Raw genomic sequence first — 24,078 nt, 5'->3', positions numbered from 1 at the left:
GCACACAGAGAAAAATGCACGTCGAAAGAAAAGAAAGGAAGAATTACGCGTCGAAATGTGAATGGAAAAGTCGTCGCCAGCGACATGAAATGACATCAGAATACAGACGGATTCCAACCGTTGCGCCCGTCGGACGGAAGCGACCCTGCACCCTGCGCCGTTATCTTTAGCTCGCTAGGCCCACATACAAACACATCGCGCGGATCAGCGAGAACGTTCGCCCTGATCCCACCGGTCCACGCCACATGCTCTCGGTGAACTGCGACCAAACACCCACATTCATTGAAACGAGAAATATTTAGCGACGTGAAGGCAAAGAGTCCACTTACCGACGCTCGGCACGCTGTGTTTTGTGTCGCTCCGCTCACGGTGTTACCATGGCCGCGGAGAGACGCCGTGATGGGAATGACGCCATGCTGCGTTCCGGCGACCCTCGGAAGTCGGTTATTTCGAATCGGTGCTCCCGAGCTGAACGCGTTCCGTTGGACTTCGTTCGGGGAAAACGCGGACGCCCGCGGCGAACGTGTGTTTGTTTGGTCCAGTTCTGGGGATTCTACACGCTACAAGACGGTGTGTTAACATAGCGCAGACGCCGTCGGGTTTATTTGATTGAATTGAGGCGCCTTTACAAATGACTGCCCACGCAACTCAACGGTGTATGCCGCCCAGGTCGAGCTACTTATCGCGTCAGGTCTGTTATCTCGACAAACTTGGGACTCGGGTGATCTACTCCGCACGAAAAATTCCGGCTTGAACGGCCATTCCGTTTGACTTTCGGACCAAATGGGCGGCACGGAGTTCACGCAGTTCTAATGTCAGGGGAACGCAGAGTAACGGTTCCTTTCGACGCGATGCGTTCAGGGACCGGTTTGCAAGTGGGATTAAAGTACATCTCCCCGAATTGCGAAAGTTCACGCTCCTCTCCAGGCCCGGAAACACCAGCGTCGCCTTCCTCCGCAGAGCTCCCTATAGTCGTGGTAATTCCTCGCTCCATTGGACGAAACAGCTAAATCGTTCAGAACCTCAAATACATAATTTAAATGACACCACAATGTACACCAGTCCCGTCTGATTTTTGAACAAAAAGTCTGCATTTGTAGCCCGAGTAATTCTTCTGACCACTAAACTAATCTTTATTTATTTTTTTATCTTTGGCTTTAACATGAATCAATACAATGAGAAGTTGCATTTGGATAAACATGCGGCACAGTTATGGGGCAACGACGCGAGGGAATTCCCTGTGACTGCCTTGATTAAGTCTCAACTCATCTGAAGACATTTGTGAATTTATGTGGTGATTGGTGAACCAAGTTTTACCCCCAAATTAAAGTGGCTTGAGTTCTCTCCAATTTAAGTGTGCCAAATGGGTGAGATTGGTACTTTGTGATTTCATACAGATGTGAGTCACATAGCACTGACTTTGTTGTTGCCCCCCCCCAGTAAATATAGTACATTTCACTATAAATATTCAACATGTGCACAGACCCACTGTAATGCAGCTAGATGGTTGATGGTTTTCTTTTACAGTTCATTCAGCAATGCAGTGTTGTTTAGAAATGATATGCACAGTTTGAGCTGCAATAAACAGCAACAGCTTCCTTGGTCCTATTCACATGCATTTCTTTGCATCACTATTTAATACAACGCAAACTTGTGATACTGCGATGCATGTAACATCAGAATGTGGGTGATTTTCCCAGCTCCCCCAGAATATCTTCTCATGACTACATACCCCTTCAAACTCAGTTACAAAGTAAAGCTTTCTTACAAATGTTTTCCCACAAACAAGTGTTTATAAGGTGAATATTTAACTTGCTAGGTTGGTCGTAAATGCAGTTTTAGTTTGTACAACTGCCGTCAATCTGTGAGACCTGTGCAAAAAATATGTTATTCTGAAATTCTGGTCAAGGATTCTAAATATGCTCCTACAATATTGATGGAGCAAAAGGAGTGGAGGGTTGTTGATGATATCTCGTCAGTTAATATTAACATTTTCTTATCTCAGAGCCAGTTAATGATTCGTGTCTCTCGTACGGTTACCAACCAATGCTGACAAGACCTTATTCTCAACCAAGACAAGAGCATTCACATCTTTTCCAAGCAGCATACGGACAAATTGGAATGATCTCCCAAAAGGCATTGTAATGTGCAGTCATAGTGCTGTCAATTAAATAAGTAAAAAACAAAAACCTAGAACAGAACAGGAAGATGACCAAACATACACATTACAGCCAGCACCTGCATATTATTCAGTCCGTAATGATATCTTTGAGGGCATCATGAGTCCTTCAGAACAGAGGGGACCTCAGCATTGACAAGCTGAGGCCGCTTCCCTCGGATTGGAAAGACGCCCCAGGCTGCTCTCGCTCGGCTGTTTCAGTCTCAGGGGTTTGTGGTTCTTCAGCCTGTAGGCCAATGTCAGGAAGATGGCATCCACGTGCTCCTTCTCCGCCGGGTCCTTGGCTGAGGTCTCAAAGAGCGGGAAGTTGTAGCTGTCGGCAAGACGCTGGGCCAGCGACGCCGGCACCTCCCGGTGGTCCCTGAGGTCGCACTTGTTGCCCACCAGGATGTGGGGCACCATGGGGCCCACGGAGTGTCGGCCGCACTCACTGATCCACTCGGGGAGGCTCTGGAAGGAGTCCAGGCTGGTCACGTCGTAGACGAAGATAACGGCGTGGACGCTGCGGTAGTAGTGCTCCACCATGCTCTTCCTGAAGCGCTCCTGGCCCGCCGTGTCCCATATCTGCAGCTGACACACCAGTGACCATTTAATTAATATGGTCTGTACGTAACAACTTAGTGATATCAGTAATAACTATACATAGTGTTTTGAAAACATAATGTAATTTAGTTATACTAAAATCTCTTCAAGTTATTTCTGCATAAATAAAAACATTAGGGCCTAGTATTCAACTTTGTACAATGCCTAATGTATTGCGGACACTACATTGCATCCACTCTACTTATATTTCTTCCACCTTTTAATGTGATGAGAAAAACTCTTGACAAATCAAACAAATACCTTAATATGACTGATACTTAGCATAGATATGATTTTTTTGATTGTGTGATATGAAAAACATTACAGAACCCATACTGATATACCTCCATAACGTACTGATATACCTCCCTAACATACTGATATACCTACCTATAATACCCATATACCTCCATATTATACTGATATACCTTCATATCATACTGATACAGTATACTTCCATATAATACCCATATATCTACATATTATACTGATATACCTCCCTAACATACTGATATACCTCCCTATCATCCTGATATACCTCCATATCATACCCATATACCTGCATATTATACTGATATACCTCCATATCATTCTGATACAGTATACTTCCATATAATACCCATATATCTACATATTATACCGATTTACCTCCCTAAAATACTGATATACTTCCCTATCATCCTGATATACCTCCATATCATACCCATATACCTCCTATCATACTGATATACCTCCATATTATACTGATATACCTCCTATCATACTGATATACCTCCATATTATACTGATATACCTCCATATTATACTGATATACCTCCTATCATACTGATATACCTCCATATTATACTGATATACCTCCTATCATACTGATATACCTCCATATTATACTGATATACCTTCATATCATAATGATATACCTCCATGTCCTACTGACATACCTCCATATTATACTGCTATACCTCCATATCATATTGATATACCTCAAAATCATTCTGATATACCTCCATATCATATTGATATACCTCCAAATCATTCTGATATACCTCCATATCATACTGATTACAGACATACTGACTTCATACCTCTGTCTTTCTTTTAATGGCACAGAGGGGTTGTATGCAGGTACATAGGAGTTAAATTGAATACTTTTTACCTTTTATGGATCATTTTAATTAAATATTAGATGCCTCTCTCATCCAATAAAGTATTGTATCTAAGTATAAGGGTAAATAAGATATATTTGGTTCAGGGCAGAGGTATTAGGAAGTAATATTGATTCAAGATTCAAGAGGTTTGCCACATACATATATACACGTTCATACATATATGCAGTGAAATATCTCTGCGACGCACCCGGAGATTATATGAAAATGATATTATATAATAATATAATAATAATATTGGTAATGATATATGTATCAGGTAGGGAAAGAGCAGCTTATGAAGTAGATGGTTCTATGAACTGTTATTATAACACTTTTCTTAGGGCAGGACAGGGATTTCCAGCTAAGTATAAAGTGAGTTGGGTTCATCTAGAAAAGGGTAGCAGGCGTAGCAGCCACTATGGAGGTACGTATTAGGTTCAGGGTTTAGGGTTTCAGAAACAGACAAAAAATGTATGTACGGTTAAATCAAATCGGACAAAGTGTTTACGTCAAAATAAACACCTCATAAATTGAAACACCAAACCGATGACCATTAAGGCCTCCTCTTTGTAAAGACTGATCTAGAGCCTTGTTATAGCGCACGGATCAAGTAGGTGTCGTCTTCGATGGGACCCCTCACCTTGATCCGCTCCCCGTCCAGCTCCAGGCTCTTCTCCCTGAAGTCCACCCCGATCGTCGCCTCCGGGCTGTGCAGGAAAGTCCCCCCGCAGAACCTGTACGTCAGACACGTCTTCCCCACGTTGGAGTCCCCGATCACGATGATCTTGAACATCCGCGCCTGGGCGGCGTCGTGCTCCGCGTGTGACGACAGCTCCAGGGGGTCGTGCAGGCTGAACACGGTGTGGAAATCGCCCTCGGGTTTGTTTTCAATTGCCATCGCTCATCCTCGCCACCGAGACGCTGCTAGGCGGCTGTGATATCGCGAGAGCTCGGGAGCACAAGCCCCGAGGACTTGCGCCTCGCCGCGGTGGTATCGCGAGCGGACAGAGTTCTGCGAGAGCCCGGTCCGGTTGCGGCGCAACGGCGGACCAGTAGATGTCCCTGCACGCTCCTTCATGTTCATTAAAAAAAAACCCAAACAAAACACATGAGGCATTCTTCCATTGGACATAAGCGTGTTTATTTTACTCTTGTACAAAACATCAATGCAGTTAAAACTGTCAAGCTGGAGGGAGAGGCTGAGGACGCCGGCCAGACCTCGAATAAACTGTGCTTGATGTAAAAACAAAAACAACTAAAAAAAACAAACAGGGGGTCTCAAACCACAGGCCAGGGGGGGGGGGGGGGGGGCACAGTTTAATGCAGCGTGCTACAGGTTTATAATATATTGCTGAATCTGCCCTGCACATTTTTAAAATCACAATGCTCTATTAAGCCACACAATTGTACCTAATATTTTCCGCATATAAAACAGAATCAAATAGAATATGACAATTTATTGTATGATTACAGACTTAATCATTTTGAACAGACATGTTTAAGTAATTCACTCATTTGAGGTGTAAAAAAACCCAAAAAACAAAAACAATAATATAACAGTTTGTTGTTTTTCCCTTGATGTTCAACCTGGCCACCTCAGAAGACAATGTGGCCAGTGGGCCCCAGGTGATTTGGGTTTGAGACCCCTGATGCAAAAGCTGTTATGGCTTTGTATTTTATTTTAATATTATTATTATTATTATAAATAGAGCTCCTCCAGTAGTGTCCTCAAACACTTCTTGTCTGCTTCACAAACCCAAATAAATGTTCTCACTTTTACCACTTTGACTATATTGGATCAAACACACACGCACACACACAAGGTTAAAGGGTTGTGGAGTAGGAGAGTTGTACAGAAATGGCTTTGCAAAGCTTTTATTTATTTCAACTGTTTAATATGCATCCCACCAAAATAGATTCATTAAGCAACATTGATTCCATTCTCAAACCCTGTTTTGTTTTTCAAATGTATTGCAATAGCTCAGCTAAAAATGAATGGAGAACATGAAAAGTGGAACACATCCAGATAAGCGCGTGCGCACACGCACACGCACACACACACACACACACCTCAATGAAAATCGACTTTGCAACGGCATAGGCCCCAGCTGAAGCCTAACCTGAGTAACCGTACAGTACATTAGCTTTTACATTTCATTCAGTAGGTTTCACAACACAAGCTCAGCGTGACACCTTAGTACAAACATAAAGAGATAAACAGTATAGGTTCACGCCTTATACTGTTTATCCGTCATGTTTGTGGTGGATGGTAGAATTCAAACAAAACAACACATCTATGATTTTTGCAATTTGCTACTCAACAATAAAATGGATGCAGCAAATGGTGGATGTACTTGTCTGGAGTAATGTATAAAACTTTCTATATTTAAAGTTCTAATATATTTAAGCTGTATTTGAATGGCCATTGGTAAGATATAGTTGCAAGTCAACTGTTATCATTTAGTAAATTCCTTAATTAAGGAGGACTTCTGTAACAACTTCAATTTCTTTTGGAAATAAAATACTGAACTGTGTCAAGCATTGCAAAAACCCCTGGGATACACAGAGAAAAATAAAACACAAATACATTAACAACTCCTTTGACACAGTGACAATGACAGTGTTCACTACCAATTCTCGTCTGAGAATGAACTGGAGCTTCCGGAGTCTGAATCTGCGTCTGTCAAGCCGTCGAAGTCCCAGTCTGCGCTGGAGCCGCTGTCATCGTCCTCCTCCGTGGAGAAGCTATGGGCGGAGCCCAAGCATGTCGGGTACACGCGTGTTGAAACACACACGGGGCCCAGAGTGGACACGTAGACCGCCATGACATTTTTCCAGTTGTCCCGAGCCAAGTCGTATTCATGGATGAGGACCCTGTACTTGTTGTGCTGAAGTAAGGTCTGCGTGAGGAGGAGGAGCTTGCCGTTGTGTTGGAGCACCTGGTAGTTCAGAGCACGAGTGTCGATGGGAATGTCTCCCAACCTCTTCCACTCCCCCCTGGTCGGGCTGTAGGCCTTCACCACGGGGATGTCGCAAACGCAGACGATCTGGTCCTGGAACACACAGGCCTTGTAGAGCTTGTCTCGTCTCAACGACCCGCAGTGGCGCCAGCGGTTCCGCTTGGGGTCGTAGCAAAGCATTCGCCTCTTGTTTACCACGTAGAGGTGGTCGTTCAAGGCCACGACCTGCATCTTGCCCAGGGAGTGGGGCAGCGGAGCCACAAACGTCCACTGGTTCCTCTGGATGCTGTAGCACTCTACCTCCTTCAGCCGATCATCCGTCGTGGGGCTCCTTCCTCCCAGGATGTACACGTGGCCATTGAGGTAACCCATCCCGGAGTGCATCCTGCCCAGTGGTCTCTCTGCCAACTCCTGCCAGCTGTTCAGCACCGGGTTGTAGAGCCAGAAGTGCTTCGAGAGGTGGGAGGCCAGGTAGAGGTTGTTTTCAGGGGTGGCACAAGCAATCAGGGACTCCATGGTGGAGCGTTTGAAATCCTGACTACTGAGGTCCACCAGAGGAGGGGACACGAAGTAGAGGTCCTCCGAGTACGGGTCGCAGCACATTATGTTGACGTTCGGCAGGCCGAAGAAGAGGATCATTTCTTTCGCGCTCACGCCTATCCTGTGTTTCGGTATGTCCTCTTTCACACATATTTCCAGAGTTTCGCCGGCCGACTGGTTGAGAAAGTATGCCAGGTATTTCTCAATAATGGGCCTAGCCATGAGGCCGTCGAGGTAGGCCTTATCCTTCTCGGCGAAGAGGTTCCACCGGACACACCTGAGCACCTGCAAGGCATCCTCGGTTTCCAGCGGCACGTTGGCCTCGATCCACTGCAGCGCGGCCGAGCACACCTTGGTTTCACAGTCCACGTCCAGCGTGTCCAGAGACAGGATCTCCTTCAGCTGAACCAGGTCCAGCTCGCAAAGCTCCTTGGTGTTGCAGAGCTGACTGAAGTTCCTGGCTATAAACGCCTGAGCTTTCCCCTTCAATTCCGGGTTTCCATAGGTGTCCGCGAATTTGAGGAGTCCGACACAATTGGAGAAGTCCAGCCTCCTGGTCATGAAACTGGAGCAGGCCAGCCTGATGTACTCCAGCTGCAACATGTTGGCAGCGGCGTAGACCCTCTGCACGTTGCCTTCCGTCACTGTCACCTTCCCGGTGTAACAGTAGTCTATGATCACGGTCATGGACTCGGGATCGACCCCGCGGATGGTCACTTTATCCTGCATGCTTTCATTCAAGCCGCCGGTGAACATGCTTCTGAAGTAAGGGCTGGCGGCGGCGAGGATGTTGCGGTTGCAGAGGAAAAGTTTCTCGGTCCCGCATCGGGCCGAATCGGAGGTTCGATCGGGCGGCTGGTCGTCGTATTCCACCCCGATGGCGACGTCCGCCAGGAGCCGCGAGTCGTACAGGGACTTCAGCTCCTTCAGCAAGTGCTGGGCGTGATCGACGTCCTCCAGCTCCTCGGGGCCGCTGAAGTAGCTCAGTACCGAAGCCATTGATGGGAACGACCCGCTCGGCTGTCTGCAACGAAACGCTCAGCGGCAGATTGTGCACATCCGTCTACGAGCTGGAAACAAACACCGCCCGGAAAACGGTTTGGACAGAAGAAGACGGTTCACGTCCGCGCGAGTCGGCTTCGTCTTTCCGCGCCGCCATATTTACCCCTGGGTCATGCACCCGCGTCGAGAGTTGTGATAGCGCTCGTTCCCCGCAGTCCGTTCGGGGTTTATGTCGTTGACGCCTCCGCGGTTGCAGCCGGGGAGCGTTTGAACCACAGTGGCGGCCGAGACCCGCCTCTCACACAAGCGTGCTGGGGAGCGGGGCCGCCTCGTCCCGGGCTCCGGTTGGCCGAGCGAACGGCGACGCGGTGACGTCAGCCTAGTTCGGTTGCGCGGGTTGTTGTTTAAACCGGTCTATCGACGATCAATTGCGTTGATTTATATTCACATATTTATATTTATTTATACATTTATGTAATGTAATATCAATGATATGCATTCCCCCTTTCGCGCCTCCCGTTCCTATGTATCGTTTCTTCATTTTGTTTGGACAAATCCAGCTCAATTCAAAATAGTTGATTCGTCCCTCGAGGGGGCAGTTTTGCGGCGTACCAAACATGTGCGCGGCATCATTTCTTTTTTTTTTAAACAACAGTATCTCCGATGTTCTTCTTTGTTTTTATTTGTTCTTGATTTTGATCAATTGTATGGACTGTTACAATTCGATTTTATTCGAATTGTTCCGTTTTTAAAGGGGTGTACTTGCATTTAATTGTATTGAAATCTTTGTTGGAACGACACTATAGTAAATAAGGGGGTCTTAATGGCTTCTAGAGGTGAAATAAAGTTTGATCGATTGATTGATTGAGCGAGCGGTCGATTCCTTTCATACATGTATTCCATTCATACGTGTGCATCCAGTGAGGCACGTGGAGCATAGAAATTCAGGAGGTCAGTTGGAAAATTTCAAATCACTCATCTTTAATGCAAAACAAAATCATAATTAATGGCGACGAGAAGGGCCAATTAAAGTATTGAAGTAATTCTTCACATTGCCGTGAAGTCCAAAATTAACTGTTACACATGGTATTTTGAATATACACAGTGATAAATCTACAATGCACAAATGCCCTTTGTACGTGCCATTATCTTAGGTGGATCTGCGACTGGGGTCACTGATGCTGCTCACGCCGTCACGGTTGTGAACGGTCTTGTGGACGGTGATGAGGAAGGGGAAGGCGGAAGGCAGCTCCACCCGCCGGCTCAGCTTCTGGTAGCCCCAGTGGAGGCAGCGCAGCCGCTCCGCCAGGTCCCGCCGGCCGGCTCGCTCCAGGCCGTCTCGCAGCAGCTTGGTCTTATTAGGCTCGTCCAGCGACCTCTCGCACCTGTGGCCAAAGACAAACACAAGAGGATCCATTACAAGGTGCGGTGAAAGGGAGTTGGAGTAGGATTGGCCCGAAATAAGTGAGAGTGTTTAAAGATCGCATATAGAAAGTTCAAAATAAAACATTGAGCCTCCATATTATATTGGTGTCACATTATATCATATTATACATGCATTTTGATGGGGAAGAGGACCACATGATGTTGTTCCAGGGCAGTGCATCACCCGACTGCTTCATCAAAATAAACAAATATTATGGTATATTAAAAAATAGAGCTGTTGCTATTACTTTAGGAGCTGTTGCGTGCACTAACTGTACCAGCATTCCAGCATGATCCGGGCCTGGACCCTTTTCTCCGTGGACTTGGTTTGGAAACGTCTGATCTCAACCCTGGTAAAGCCAAGTTCATCGGCCAGAACTATCCACCCGAAGGCAAGCTGTGCGGAAATCTCCTGCACGGTCTTTAGGTTAATTACAGCATCCTAGAGAAAAATATATTGTAGAAATACTCTAAATTAATGTGAAAAAGTATGGTAATTATATTGAAAAAGCTACATACAAACCTCTTGTGCTTTATTGGGCATTATCAAAGTCCAAGCTCTGGTCCCATCTTAAAGTAACGACAAAAATATGTTTAAATTACATTTATACATTTATTGATACATGACCATGTATCCATGCATCTACAGTTAAATTTGAATAGTTTTAAGAGTATATCTTACCTATAATCACAAAGTGTTTCCTTAGGTAACACAATGAGTGTGATCCCAGTGTTACCTGGGCGACTCGACACCAACATGAAGTCCTTTTAAAGTTTAGTCGTTTCTATGATCACTCAATTGAGTCTTTTGGAGATAATCATTAGCAGAGCACCCACACACACGCACGCACGCACGCACGCACGCACGCACGCACACTGCAGCGTGACACAAATCTCTCATTTAATAATCAAATTCCACACAAGGTAGTATTTTTAAAAAGCTCTTTTTTTATTGAGTTTAAAAATGAACTTCCTTTTCAAATCCTTGTCAACCACAAAAAGCATCGAAACCTCCATGTGCAATATCATTGCAGCGCTAATGTTCGTCAGAGAACATCGAGACGTTGGCTGTGGTGTAAACAGTAACAAAGAGAGACAAGTAGTAGTCAAAAGAATGTGTTTCCGAAGTTACGTCGAACTTTACTCGTTTTACTGTCTTTAAAAACAAAGCAAAGATTGTGGATGTGTTAAAGTCTTAAAGATGACTGGAAAAAAAACGAGCTGTGAGTTCCAAAGTATAATGAATTCCACCACGGTTTATAACAGGCACAAAATTGATCAAAACCCAATTTTCTCGACTTTATATTCAACGTCATAACCACGAATGACAGAAATGAACCATAATAAAATGTCTTCAGTGAAAATTATTACTAACTGGTACTAATGCAAATGCATAAGATATAGTCATTTTTAACCTTTTGAACTGGAGATGGAGTTATATTTAATCGAATAAAAGCGTGAACTATCCACATTCCCAAATAAAAAGCACATATCAGGAGGGTGATTTTCATATCAAACATCATCATCAACATATTGCCACGATAAGAGAATCACCTCCGAAATGAGTCAGTCCTTGTTTCAGCAGGTTTTTAGGTCGAGATCCAGCCTGCTGGACCCTTGCGCCTCTCTGCCTCCGTTTGATGCTCATTTGATGCGCCGTTCCTCAGTGTAACAGTGTTTTCCAAAATGTTAACAGTCTTTCTGGGGGAAAGAAACGTACCCTGTGCACCATCTGGCCTCCTCCCTCTGCTCCGCTCAGTAGCAGCCGTCTTTCCAGCTGCCGTCTCTGAGGGCACTCAGGGCCGCCATGCTCTTTGGGGGGGTCAGTAAACTGCAACGGTAAAGGTAAAACATCAGGAATTAGTCAATTCAACGAATGCACTTTCAACGAGCAGTCCATTAAAAATGTTTTATGATGCGCATAGAAACCGTCAAACTGGTTTAAGGATGTTTACCTGCGAGCGGGCTGAGCGATCTTACTGGGACGCAGTGTCCCGCCAGTCCCCACGAAGGAGGCTGGGCGAGGCAGGGAGCTGCGGGGGGCGGCGGCCTGGCCGGGCGTGGCTTTTAGGGGCTGCGGTGCGGAGGCGGCGCCGGGCTTCATGGGTTGGGGCAGCGCTCCGCCCCCGGAGAATGAGTGCAGGCTGACAGAGGAGGACAGGGTGGGGGCGGGAGGGCCCTGCTGGACCGTGGGGCTGACGTAGGCGGTCGCCTTCAGTGGCGGCCGGGCGGTGGCGCTGTGGAAGTTGCCCACGCTCTGCACCCGCTGACCCAGCTGCCCCGGGGAGGGAACTGCAACACCAGGAGAGAGAGCAGCGTGAGGAAGTTTGACTTCACCGGGGGAAAAAACCCAACTGCAAGCGTTGGAAAAGGGAGGCGTGTACGATGGGTTTATTGATAGACAGGAGGAGGTGCGTCTTACTGGAGGACTGGAGGCGAGCGAGCCCGTTAGAGGAGTCAAAACTCTGGCTGCTCCGCAGGGAGGACATCATCGGCAACGAGGAGGGGCCGGGTGAGGTGTTAAGGGGGGAGATCAGGCTCGGAATGCTGGGAACACTGGGCATGCTGGGAGCTCGGAGCAGGTTGGGCATGCTTCTCCGTAACTTGTCTATGCAGTCAAATTAACATAAAGAAATGTTTTTTTCAAAACGTGCTCAGAGAGCAGCTCATCAACTTAAATATCCCCAGGATTAGGTTTCATTCAACACAGCCACATAAGATAAGCTATTATCTAAGTGTAAGTTACTGTGGTTATCAAACAAGTATGAAACAATGAGTAAATGAGTTTGTGTAAATGAGTTAGTTAACTTCTCGTTACTTGAAAAACCTACACTGAAAAAAATCTTGGTCAGGGTTTTGTCCAAATATTGCATTATATAATCTTTGCCTCCATGCCAGCGCTCCGATGATCTAGGAGTGTGTATGCCACCTACTTCAAAAAATAGACTCTAGATTAGTTGTAGATATATTATTAAAGAATCTGGTTGACTATAAAGCAAACTCATCTTAAAACCAGTGAGCAGGGCAGCAGGGAACCAAGCGTAGAAGCGTCACATGGACCTCTGCCAATCAGTGCGTTTACATGCGCACATGACGGTGATATTCTGCATTAGGTGTTCCCATGCGTCTGCGTAAGTGTATGTGGTGTGAATCTCAGAGCTTTTGGTGCGTGCACAGAAGGAACATGCCAGAAGCGATATGATTAAGGTGTCAGTTTATGTGTTAATGTGTGTGTCAATTGGAATATTCATTCAAAATTCCATCCGGGCTTCATTCGGATCAGATGATGACGAATACAGTGTTTCACATGACATCAAAATGTTTGCATCAAAACAACTCCTTATTTGGAGTAAACGACTCCTTAAGCTGTCCGAGCGAGGTCGTTCCTTAAATCCTCCTTGGCACCAACCGAGCCGCTCTGGTCATCAGGGACAAATCAACTGCGGAGCGATGCTTAGCTTTTCAAGGGGGTAAGATGCTTAGCTTTACCCTGCGGGAGAATTCCTTTGACTCCTCTCAGGACGGCTTCCTGACAGAAGATCTGAGATTACGTCGTCAATAATTCAATTTTCCGGCGTTTTTTTTTCTCTTTGCTCACCTGTGCTATTTCTGTACCCGGGCTGTGTGTCCGCCGTGAGGCTGGACGGCCCGGAGTACTCGGAGAGGGAGCTCAGGGAGTACTGGGGGGCGGTGGGGCTGCGTCTGCAGTCCCTGATGCTGGAGAATGTGTGGGAGTGCGGGAGGCCGCCGCGCTGCATAGACACGGTGCGGAAGAGCCGAGGCTGAGGCGGCGGGAGCTGATCGTAGCCCTCGTCGTCCTCGTCATCCTCGTCCAGGTCCATGTCGCTGCGGCGGAGCGAGTGGATGGAGAAGCTGGAGCTGCGGCGGCTGATGGTGGCTGAGGTAGAGGCGTAGTCTTGCCGGAGGCCTGGGCGGAGGGGAAGCAATAAAATGGGAATAAATATTTTTTTGAATCAATAACATAATGGAGCTGCACACCCACTTGTCATATAAAAATAAGTCCAGTAAAGGTTAGATCAGTGTTTCCAAAACCTTTTTTAGTAGTGTACCCCTTCTAAGATGTATTTTCAGCTGAGTACCCCCTTCACTGGCATTGCGAGATAAAAAAAGAAAACTGACATAAATGTATGGTTGGCAACTGTATGGATGTAGTATGTGTTTTTTTAAACATTACATATAACCAATATGTTTATGCACATTTTTGTCAATTTTCAATTACCTACTGCAGTATCCTAAAGTACCCCGAGGGGTATGAGTACTCTCATTGGAGAAACACTGGGTTAGATTATACACTTATCTTTAATGTTGTGCATGCAGCAACAGTGTTTATAGATATATAGATGAAAATAGAATATAATAAAATCAGAATATTATATCATACAATAATAAAAATAGAAAAAATGGCAGTAAATAATAAACCTAAATTTAACTGAAAAAATAGAACAATTTGGCAATACGCATTGAACCCCAAAAAGTTTAACAATTAAAGGGGATCTATTATGCTCCTTTTCAACAAGTTAATATAAGTCTGTGAAAATTGTCACTGAAAAATTCCACTCGGTTTACTCATTCTAGCCGGTTGACCGGTTGCCGTTACAATTTTCCCGAGTTGAATAACAAACCTGAATCTTTTCATTGACCACTGACACACATCACGCTGGGAGGAAACCGTCCGCAGACAGCGTACTCACTCTCCTCCTGGAGCCGTGCCATGACCTGCACGTCCGTCATGTCCTGCAGTTTGTAGCCCATGGAGATGGAGTCGTCCTCCAGCTCCGACGCTCCCACCTCGCTGTCCAAGGAAGACTGTGGGCTGATGGCTGCGTGCCGGCGGCCCACATCTAAAAAAACAAAAAAATACACCATATTATGAAGACAATAAAACCAACTAGGCAATTAAGCTTAAATGAACACAGAGAATCTATCAAGACGTATTCAACGTCTCTGCGGAATACTCAATTCTGAATAATGGGCGCTGATCTCTTAATTACAATTACAACGCCTACGTGCTCATTTTAGCGCTAGTTAGTGCCGATATCTTGAATGTGAATATGGATGTGTCCAATTTCGCATTAATAACAGTAAAATATAATAAGATAATGTACAGCCAGCCGGTCATATGGCCACATTCCTTTAGCAGTGTGTATGTGAATGTGTCCTGGGTCATATTAAAGGACCGCCTACTCAACTGGCGTCCTCGTGTGTAAGCGGAAGCACGTACTCACTCAGCGATATTAAAGGCTGGTCGGGAAATTGGGAGTCTCCCTGTTACAGAAGTGACTTTTACAAGTCGAGTACTGACACCAGTGTTTCTCAAATGGGGTTACTCGTACCCATAGGGGTACTCTATGGTACAGCATGGGGTACTCCGAAAAAAAATACAAAAAATCGACATAATTGATATTTATTTATGTTCGAAGCTCTATGAGTTATGTTTTTAATTTTCCATACAAGTAAGGAAATCAGGAAACTAAATAAATCTGTCAGCCTCAACATTGCAGTCTGTATTATTTCTGTTTTGCCCACGCTCCAAGGTCTTCCCATTTGGTCTTTGCAAACCGAAATGATGTATGTGTTTATTCACATATAGAGCGGGGAAGTAAGATCCGATCACACGTGGCTGCTCGAGACACACGAGACGCATTCTAATGCTGGGTGTGCACAGACAGACTTAGAGCTGTCCACTTGCGATCGGATCATCCAAGACGCATTTTAATGCCAGGTGTAAACAGGGCCTCTTACATAATGAGCTGCACTTAAATATAGTTGCACTGTTAGTGTAATGAAATGCATGGAACCAGATGGGGGAGTGAGGGGTGGGGCGTGAGCCTTACTTTGGAGTGCGGCGTTGGAGAGGAAGGTGGGCGCTCTGTCGCTGAGGCTGCAGCTCGCCCTCACCGGGAGCGTCTGCGGGGCGACGGGGGGAGCTGAGGACGGGAAGGGGGCTGGGGGAGAGCGAGGGAGAGGGAGAGAGAGACAGAGGACCGATGAGGTCGTTCTGAGGTTGAGAACACGGAAGGAGCTTTCACATCCATTTTTTTTTTATTTCCCCGGAGGAGCTCCGGAGGAACTCGTCCATCTGCCTCGGGGTACGAACTTATAATCCCCTCGAAGGCTTTTTGCCGTAATCTGATTGAAACTCACAAGTTTCAAATCTGGGTGATGTTACAGCGAGCTCCGAAATGATTTGGGTAGCGCAACAGAAAAATGACTCTCCGACTTTGGAGGTAGAATACACGCTGTCATGCCTATTTTTAAGGGAAATTTCTCAAAGAACTACGTAGAAATATGATTATCTTACTATATCTGTACAGCTTTGATAGATGATCCAGTAATTATATAGTAATAAACACTGAATTGTATCAAGATTTGAATTTGCTTCTTATAAACGCCACCAGGTCGATTGCACTTTTTAGGCAATTCAATATGTATACATGTCAACGCACAGGATATAAATAAAAAAGTTAAACAATTCTCATGTCAGGGGCTATGCTGTCCATATACTTATAGAGGAGGATGCTCGTGATTTATTATAACTGCATCGTTGCAGATATTGCACGTTACGATGTCTCATTCAAATCACTATTGAATATTGTGATAAAGTGACGATACATGTTATGGAGCTTTCTGACGACATTGTAAAGAAATAATTAAAGTATAATGCAGTAACAAGTTCATAATGCTGATCATTTGCAACGCATCATACTAATCCGTACAGTCCATACGCCATGTCAATCTTTCCAAAAGGCAAGTCCGAAAATAAGCCACATTTGCTTCTCATGTAGAGATCAGATCCCAGGTCCCTTATTAGTGACCCTACAGATGGAATAACAAATAACTGTCCTGGGTTATCTGAACCAGCGGGAAATCAGGTCTTCGTTCCCGTCTCCACTTAAGACATAATGGGACTCACATACAGCCACTCTAGAAATTGTATCTCTGGTAATTCGATTTTCTGAGTCCAGCTGTTTGAAAAATCAATGACCTTGCAAGTCAAAAAAAATACTAAATAAATAAAAGTCAGCGGCAGAGATTAGAAGCTGTGGTGAGACCTGGGAGGCGGGCGGGTGGTTAGATGTACATGTTGTGTTGTGTCGAGGGTTACCTGGCGTCTGGTTTAGTGCAACAGGTTTAGTGTAAGGCAGGATGGGGCAGCTGAGCGTGGAGAGCCCTTCTATGCAGCTGTAGGGTCGGACGGAGGAGATGCCTCTCCACCGCTTGGCTGGAGGAAGGGAACCACTCTGTTAATCTATCCCAAATCACTGCAATTCTCTACAGACACGCAACGCAACACACGCACGCACGCACGCACGCACGCACGCACGCACGCACACACACACACACACACACACACACACACACATTAATGTATTGATTGTTTCTTAACTCAGATCGGCCGAAAGTTAAGCTGACTCGGGCAGATCAGTATTGATGTCCAAAATGATTAGGTCAAAGCGGCGTTTGGGCTCGGAAGGCTGACACAGTAGGACGAGGTTTGGCTTTCCACTGAGGCTTATTGGGTGAAACTACAGCTTTTTCTGGCGAGGACATCGGGATAAGCAGGGATTGTGGCATGTAGGCTTCAACCCCCCCCCCCGCAAATCAGTAATAATTTGTCGATGGTCGGCTTTGGCTTTGGGAGGGGGGCGACGTGTAAAACTCATGTAAAACTCAAATCTGTGATTTTCGAGCATATTCCAATTTATTACAATAATTTGTTTGGAGATGAAATGAATAGCAGGAGTGACGTGAGGTCAAGTGTGTCAAGAGTGTAAACATTAGTTTTACTCTGATTGGTAGTCAGGGAGGCGCATGCCAGAGGGAGCCGTTTATTTGGCATTCCCGACAACCACGACTGGATAAGAGTAGCATTCAAAGCCCACCGGAAAAACAACAGTTACTGGGCTTCGGCAACAAGGGAGTATTCATGACCCGGAGGACAGCCAACCTTCACTGAATCCAGCTTTGGAAAAAAAAGAGGACCCCGAAGCGCGCGCACACACACACACACACACACACACACACACACACACACACACACACACACACACACACACACACACACACATTTCCCTGCACACGTAGACACACTGCAACAAACACACAATTGCGTTCACCTGCCTATGCAGCGAGAGCTGAACAAATCTGCTTCAAGGGGAGGTTAATGTAAGCATGGTTTCTATGGAAACCATATGTACTTGCAAGGCCGGGAAAAAAAAACAACAAAACTGAGTGGCAGTTAATGAAAATTGAGAAATATTTGAGTTTAGTGTTTTAAAAATGATTACGATTTGTTTTTAATAGCATTTCCATCATTTATGACGTTTATGGTTGTTATTCTGAGCTGTTTGCTGATCATTTGACAATGAGAACTGTAAAAAAAATAAGGAGTTAAAAAACTGGCATGGAATATGGCTCCTGAAGATTCCACAGTTTAGAACCGATGTTTGTTTCCAGTAAATTACATTCAATGAATGTCATGGAAAAACCTGTTTCAGCATAAACTGATCAAGAACAGTTTGAAATAGGCCTATGTGAGAGATTTCTCTAGGTGGCTTCAGGGTGAAAATCCAACAACCATTACATGTGATCGAATTTGGAACGATCCTTGACTTTCTTTGACACAATTTTATGAATTTCACAAGAAAAACAAAATAGTGTCTACAATGTACTGTGGCGATTGGAGGCTAACCATCTGTCATGGCAAAGCTGCTTGAACCATTATAACATAAGTGAACATTCCTCAACACACCCACTCACAGAAGGGAGCGTATTTATCTCACAGGCACCCCCACTCACGTACCAAAGTTAATAAATAGTTCTCAAATATTACACCCCCCAGCTCAAGAACACAGAACACCACCAACTGTAGAAAACTTAAAAAAAAAAATCCTATAGGGCAATAATGGGTAATCAGTACAGTACAGTACAGTAATTGTTTTACTATATACAAAATTAAGCCACACTTTTCAGTCAAAAAAAACATTATTTGGGCAATTTTGTACTGCAATATAACACGTCTTTCCTTGCTTAATACAGTACAGAGGGGTTTCAAGATGCAAAATAAGGTGATCGTTCCTATCATTTATTAACACTGACCGTGATTACTTTGCCGACTTCTAATGAAACACAACTCTGTGCCGCCTGCTTCTTCTAGCTTGTCGCAGTTCCGCCTAAATTAACCTAAAAAGTCTAAAGAGAGCCTTTTTAACGGTTGTGTTTCAGATACGCTTCAGCCGGGTGTGTGTATGTGTGTGTATGTGTGTGTGTGTGTGTGTGTGTGTGTGTGTGTGTATGTGTGTGTGCAAATGTCATGTAAATCTAGTCACATGTGGAGACAAGTGCGTTCCAGATTTTTGATCACATGGCAGTAAGCTCTGGGGACATGACAGATGTCCATATGAAATGGATGGATGGTGGATGAAAGTGTATATACAGTATAAATACAGTATATACAGAGTATATAGGTTACCTTGGTCCAGCCGGTGGCAGAGTGTCATTTTGGCCAGCTCCACCTCTGGCCCCGGGTGGTCCAGTACCTGCCTGCACCACTGGAGAGGGCTCATGAGGCCCTCGCTTTGGAGCTTGGCCTTGGGACTCACGTACAGCCTGGAAAACACACACACATCACACTTTAGTGGCACTTGGCTCCCACTCAATTCTATCTAAATGTTTGCACACACAAAAAAATATTGGTCGATAGTTGGGGCAGACGAGGGGGCGTGGTCAAGCCACGGTCTGCGGGTGACGGGACTGGCTTCGCCCCGTAGCGCCACAGCTTTACCGGGTCTGTCCGATCAGCGGCTTTCGCGCCAAATGGTCGGACCCGGCTGGGAGGGTCTTCATATTATGTGGTTTTGTCTTTCAGTCGGAAGCTGAGGCGCAAGACGCAGAAACGCCTGCGGTCCGGAACACACGTGCACGCGAAACGAACTCTGTTAATCCCTTTTAGTTTATCTTCACCGTTTTGCCGGCGAGCTTTTCTACCACCGTTACGAATAAAATCCTCGCCGTGTCGGCGCTCCACCCGCCTGAACGACTCCGTCTCCCTCCCTAAACCCGTACATGTGGGTGGAGACTCCCACCATAGTAAAACTGGAAACAGATCTTCTGTTTCTTTACTGGAAACAGAAACACAATAATGAGGAGATCATCGTGTTTGTTTGCAACCATCAACTATCGACCCATTTAAAACCGCTAAACAGCGAGAGACCGCGAGGCGACGACACCCTCGGACATAATGATTTGAGTTTTTACAGCGGTGATATTTCTTCGCGCCGTTCAGGCGAGACCCCTTTACGGCGGAGGTAAACTGGTGCGGAGGGAGTGATTCCCGCACGCGAGCCGAGACGATCGGCCGTTAGAGATTCAAAGCCTTCAAACGCGTCGTGTTTTATTTTCATTTGGCGACAGCTAAAAATGGGTGGGGAGCAGTGTGCGGCAAGAGCAGCTTGGTGTTGTGATTTGAGGCATAATACTCTGTCTGCTGTTGGCATTGCACTGTTGTTTCCTCACCTCTGGGCCTTTCGCTTGGCGTTTGTAGTGTGACCTGCACTGCTTATATAGATCGCTGGGTGTTTTCCAGGAAAAAAAACAAAAAAAACCCCATCCAGCCTCTGGTGAGATGCAGCCAGTAAGGCTGAGACAAAATTATCAAACACCACCCTTGGAAATAGGACTTTACTATGCTGACTACACCGAATTGCTTATTGGCAGAGAATTTTATTTTTAGAAGGACATCTGCTCCGCCACTGGCGGAAGCAGATGCAGCTGTATTTGTTTCTTGAACTATTAATAAAAAAAAAAAAGGAGTCACAATATAACACTCTAGAGAAAAAGATTTCATCTCGACGGATCGCTCATTGTGCGTGTAGGAGACTAAGAATACACGAGAAGTGACCTCTCCCGCGGTAACTGGGTCACAGTTTGAGACGGACTCGGAACCGATTAGATCTGTTAAATGGACTGAGAAAGATCTCGGCGCAGCCCCTGGTGCTTGGGACGCTCGACACCGTGGGCGCTGCACGGGAGTGTGCTACATTCTCCACATCACTAACTACACACAGATCTGGAAATGGTTCACCAGCCGGCGTGTCCGTCAGAGCGACCTGACTGAGCAGGAACAAGGCTTCAATGTAGTTCAGCCCTGGGACCCTGTTCTGCAGGACCATGCAATCTATGCCTCCCAGGTTGGCTGCTTAAAATGTATTTTCTCCGACAGGAAACGGGTCAGAACGTCTTGTAAGCAGGTCCACACTTGGTGTTAGTATGTAACCCTCTGTATGTTAGTATTGTGAGTATGGTAGTATGCAACCTGTAACCCTCAAATAGGAATCGCAAAAAACCTCAATATCAAGTTATGGAATCGGTTGAAAGGGGCCCAAAACGATTTGAGTGGACTTTTTGAGAATGATTTGAGGATTACTTAAGTTGTTCAAGACTAATATTCGAGACCAAGAATTCAAGAGAAATAATCATTCTGATAATGATAATTGACTTACGAATGATTGTGCTAAATTGGACACCCAAAACTGAAATTGAGAACAAAATGTATTTATTTTTCTTGTATGTATGTATGTATGTATGTATGTATGTATGTATGTATGTATGTATGTATGTATGTATGTATGTATTATTATTATTTTTGGTCATAGCAGTAGTAGCAGTAGGAGTAGTAATAGTAGAAGTAGTAGCCTACTATCATTATTATTGATTATACTATTACTATTTAATTGCCTTCTAATAATGTAAAGCACTTTGTGTTGCATGTTGTGTATGGTGCTATGAAAATTATTGTTGTTATTATTATTATTAATAATAATAATAAATATAGTTGCAGGCAGCAATACACAGGTTCAGTGTAGTCATGTTAGGTAGAATTTTCCTAGTTTCCATAAAAAACACCATCATTTCGTATCAACAGCAATTAGAAATTTCTGAATTTCCACTATTCCAGAATTATAGAATTCCCGACTATTTCACTTATTTATCATTGTTACGAGTATTTAATTTATTATTATTAATGTTTTACAGAGGATTTTAAGTTTGGCGGTTGCCGGTGCTGCACAGGCTCATTTGTTTGACCAATTACCGTAGAATTATGTCTGGATCCATCCCCATGGATTTAGGTTTACTGAAGGTTGTGTCGATTAGTCCTTGGTCCTCATGAACAACGTTTTAGAATTACAACCGTTTCTAGATCTTGCAGTGCAGGCATAAAAGAGACGGTTACTCCAAAAGTTCTTAGAACTATGACAAAGTTCCTGCGTTGCAAAAATGCCTTCTGTGACCGATTACAGTTTTCAGGATTCTGTGAAATGCACCAGGAGTTACAATTTTCAGAGTTTCTATTAAACGCAGCATCAGCTCCTGCTGTTTCTCGTTTGGAACAAGCATAAATATAAGGAACGCTATGCGGAACAACCACTATGCAGTCTACAATACGGAAGTTGCTGGATGCGAATAACCACCCAGAGACAACGCCTGGACATATATAATGGGATTATGATGTCAGAAAGTTCCCTGCTCCTCCAACTTAAGGTGCTCCAACGTTCTTCAACGTCCGGTAAATTTGCAACGGTTTTTCACTAATTACTGCTCCAAATGTGCATCGATAGTGATCAAAATTACCCCACAAGATGTCTGAAACATCCTGGTTCCAATGAGACCCCAACCATGTCTGTGTGTATTTTGGTTGCTGTGTTTCAGATACTGCGGGCTGGACCCCTAATAATAAATATACAGTAACTGCAGACAGCAATACACGGGGTCCAGTTTGGTCGTGTTAGGTACATATTACAGTCTTCCGGGTTTTCATTGAACGCCGCGTCTGAACAAGCGTAAATACTACACAAAGCAACCAGGTCTACACCGCCCAACTCTCCGAATACAAATGAGCGCCCCGAGACGAAGCCTAGACTTACATAACATTGGTTCATGATGTCACAAAGTGCCCCGCTTCACATACTAATCAAGATTGGCCAACATTCTTCAACTTACGGGGAATTTGCAACGGTTTTTCACCAATTCCTGCTACAAGTGATGATCGACGGGGATACAACTTGCACCACACAAATGCCCCGGTTCCAACGAGACCTCACTCATGTCCGTGAGTGAGGTCTGCCAAGGAGATTATTATAATAATAATAATAATAATAACAATCCGAGCGAAAACAATCGAGTTCCAGCCCTGCCCCCACTAATAATAATAATAATAATAATAATAATAATAATAATAATAATAATAATAAAATAAAATAAAGGTTTATAACGGCCCTTTTGGTATGTGTGGCATCTCAAGGACCGAAAATCTTCAGCATCATTTTAGTAGGTTAGGGGCATCCAACTGGGGCAGACAATACACAACATGTAAACAACGGCACCAAATACGGACATAGTCAGCAAATGAGTGTAAATCACTGCGAATAAAAATGTTCATAATGGATGGGTCGATTGATGGTTCATTTGGGCCACAGCAGCACACGTTACCATGTATCGGAGTCTCCATCAGGCAGCATGGAGCTCAGGTCCAGAAGCTCCAGCTCATCCAGAGCTGTGGCCCCGGCGGGGCCGCTCTCCTCCGCGGCCGCATCCGGAGACACACAGCTCGGCTGGAAATAGTCGAAGGGCTCCTCGGTGGAACCGAACGGTCCGAGGGAGCAAGCTAGCGACTGTATCGGGCTCAGAACGCCGTAGCCCCCGCAGAACCTCTCGCCCGGACCCGCCGTGCTCAGATAGGGCAGCGGGGGCTGCGGTGGAGGAGGGCCGGCGGTGCGACTGCTCACGGCGTTCGCCCTGGTCCTCAATTGTTCGTTCTGCTTCTCCAGTTTTCGCACCAATTCCTGCAGCTTGATCACCTCCAGCTCCGCGTTGGCGATTTTATCGTTTCCGTTGACGTCCGCCATCACCATCGGGGGGTTTAACACTTCTGCTTCCATTTGTGAGGACGCACATGGATGAGGACAAATAAACACACTGTCTGTCTGTCCGCCTGTCTGTCTGAAGAGGCTCCTGGGTCCCCTTTTCAGTCCGATGACCGGTGTCCAGACCCCCCCGGTTTGCAGGCTCCACCACAAATCCAGATCCCGGTACCAGACTGGGGAGGGCCCGCCAGAGATGCTGCAAGCCGCAGACAGAGCCTCAGTGCCCGCGTGTGATTGGCCAGCAGCTTGGACCTAAACCCACATCACACCACCAGGGTGGAACATGCTCAGTAGAGGGTTCT

The 24,078-nt window shown here is 45.3% G+C and overlaps 4 protein-coding genes across 4 annotated transcripts; all 4 read right to left on the bottom strand.

The window, feature by feature from the left end:
* Nucleotides 1-1,274: 1,274 nt before the first annotated feature.
* LOC307244456 (ras-related protein Rab-33B) lies at nt 1,275-4,804 on the bottom strand (the record flags this gene model as incomplete). Its single annotated transcript, XM_080019625.1, has 2 exons — nt 1,275-2,749; nt 4,547-4,804. The coding sequence occupies 2 exons, from the start codon at nt 4,802-4,804 to the stop codon at nt 2,306-2,308; spliced, it is 702 nt and encodes a 233-aa protein (XP_079875751.1). The 3' UTR covers nt 1,275-2,305.
* Nucleotides 4,805-6,504: 1,700 nt separating this feature from the next.
* On the bottom strand, nt 6,505-8,656 carry kbtbd7 (kelch repeat and BTB (POZ) domain containing 7). Its single transcript, XM_080019615.1, has one exon. The coding sequence runs from the start codon at nt 8,403-8,405 to the stop codon at nt 6,534-6,536; it is 1,872 nt and encodes a 623-aa protein (XP_079875741.1). The 5' UTR covers nt 8,406-8,656; the 3' UTR covers nt 6,505-6,533.
* Nucleotides 8,657-9,558: 902 nt separating this feature from the next.
* Nucleotides 9,559-10,377, bottom strand: LOC307244406 (uncharacterized protein; the record flags this gene model as incomplete). Its single annotated transcript, XM_080019554.1, is given in 3 exon segments — nt 9,559-9,783; nt 10,105-10,275; nt 10,357-10,377. Coding segments are annotated over 3 exon segments (417 nt in total).
* A 1,211-nt stretch (nt 10,378-11,588) lies between these two features.
* Nucleotides 11,589-23,791, bottom strand: slain1a (SLAIN motif family, member 1a; the record flags this gene model as incomplete). Its single annotated transcript, XM_080019616.1, has 9 exons — nt 11,589-11,664; nt 11,789-12,125; nt 12,256-12,441; nt 13,432-13,761; nt 14,546-14,695; nt 15,689-15,799; nt 16,960-17,076; nt 19,327-19,463; nt 23,343-23,791. The coding sequence occupies 9 exons, from the start codon at nt 23,789-23,791 to the stop codon at nt 11,589-11,591; spliced, it is 1,893 nt and encodes a 630-aa protein (XP_079875742.1).
* Between the last annotated feature and the right edge of the window lie 287 nt (nt 23,792-24,078).

Source organism: Zeus faber (assembly GCF_960531495.2).
Source record: "Zeus faber genome assembly, chromosome: 18".
NCBI lineage: Eukaryota > Metazoa > Chordata > Actinopteri > Zeiformes > Zeidae > Zeus > Zeus faber.
This window is presented reverse-complemented; position numbering and strand designations above follow the sequence as displayed.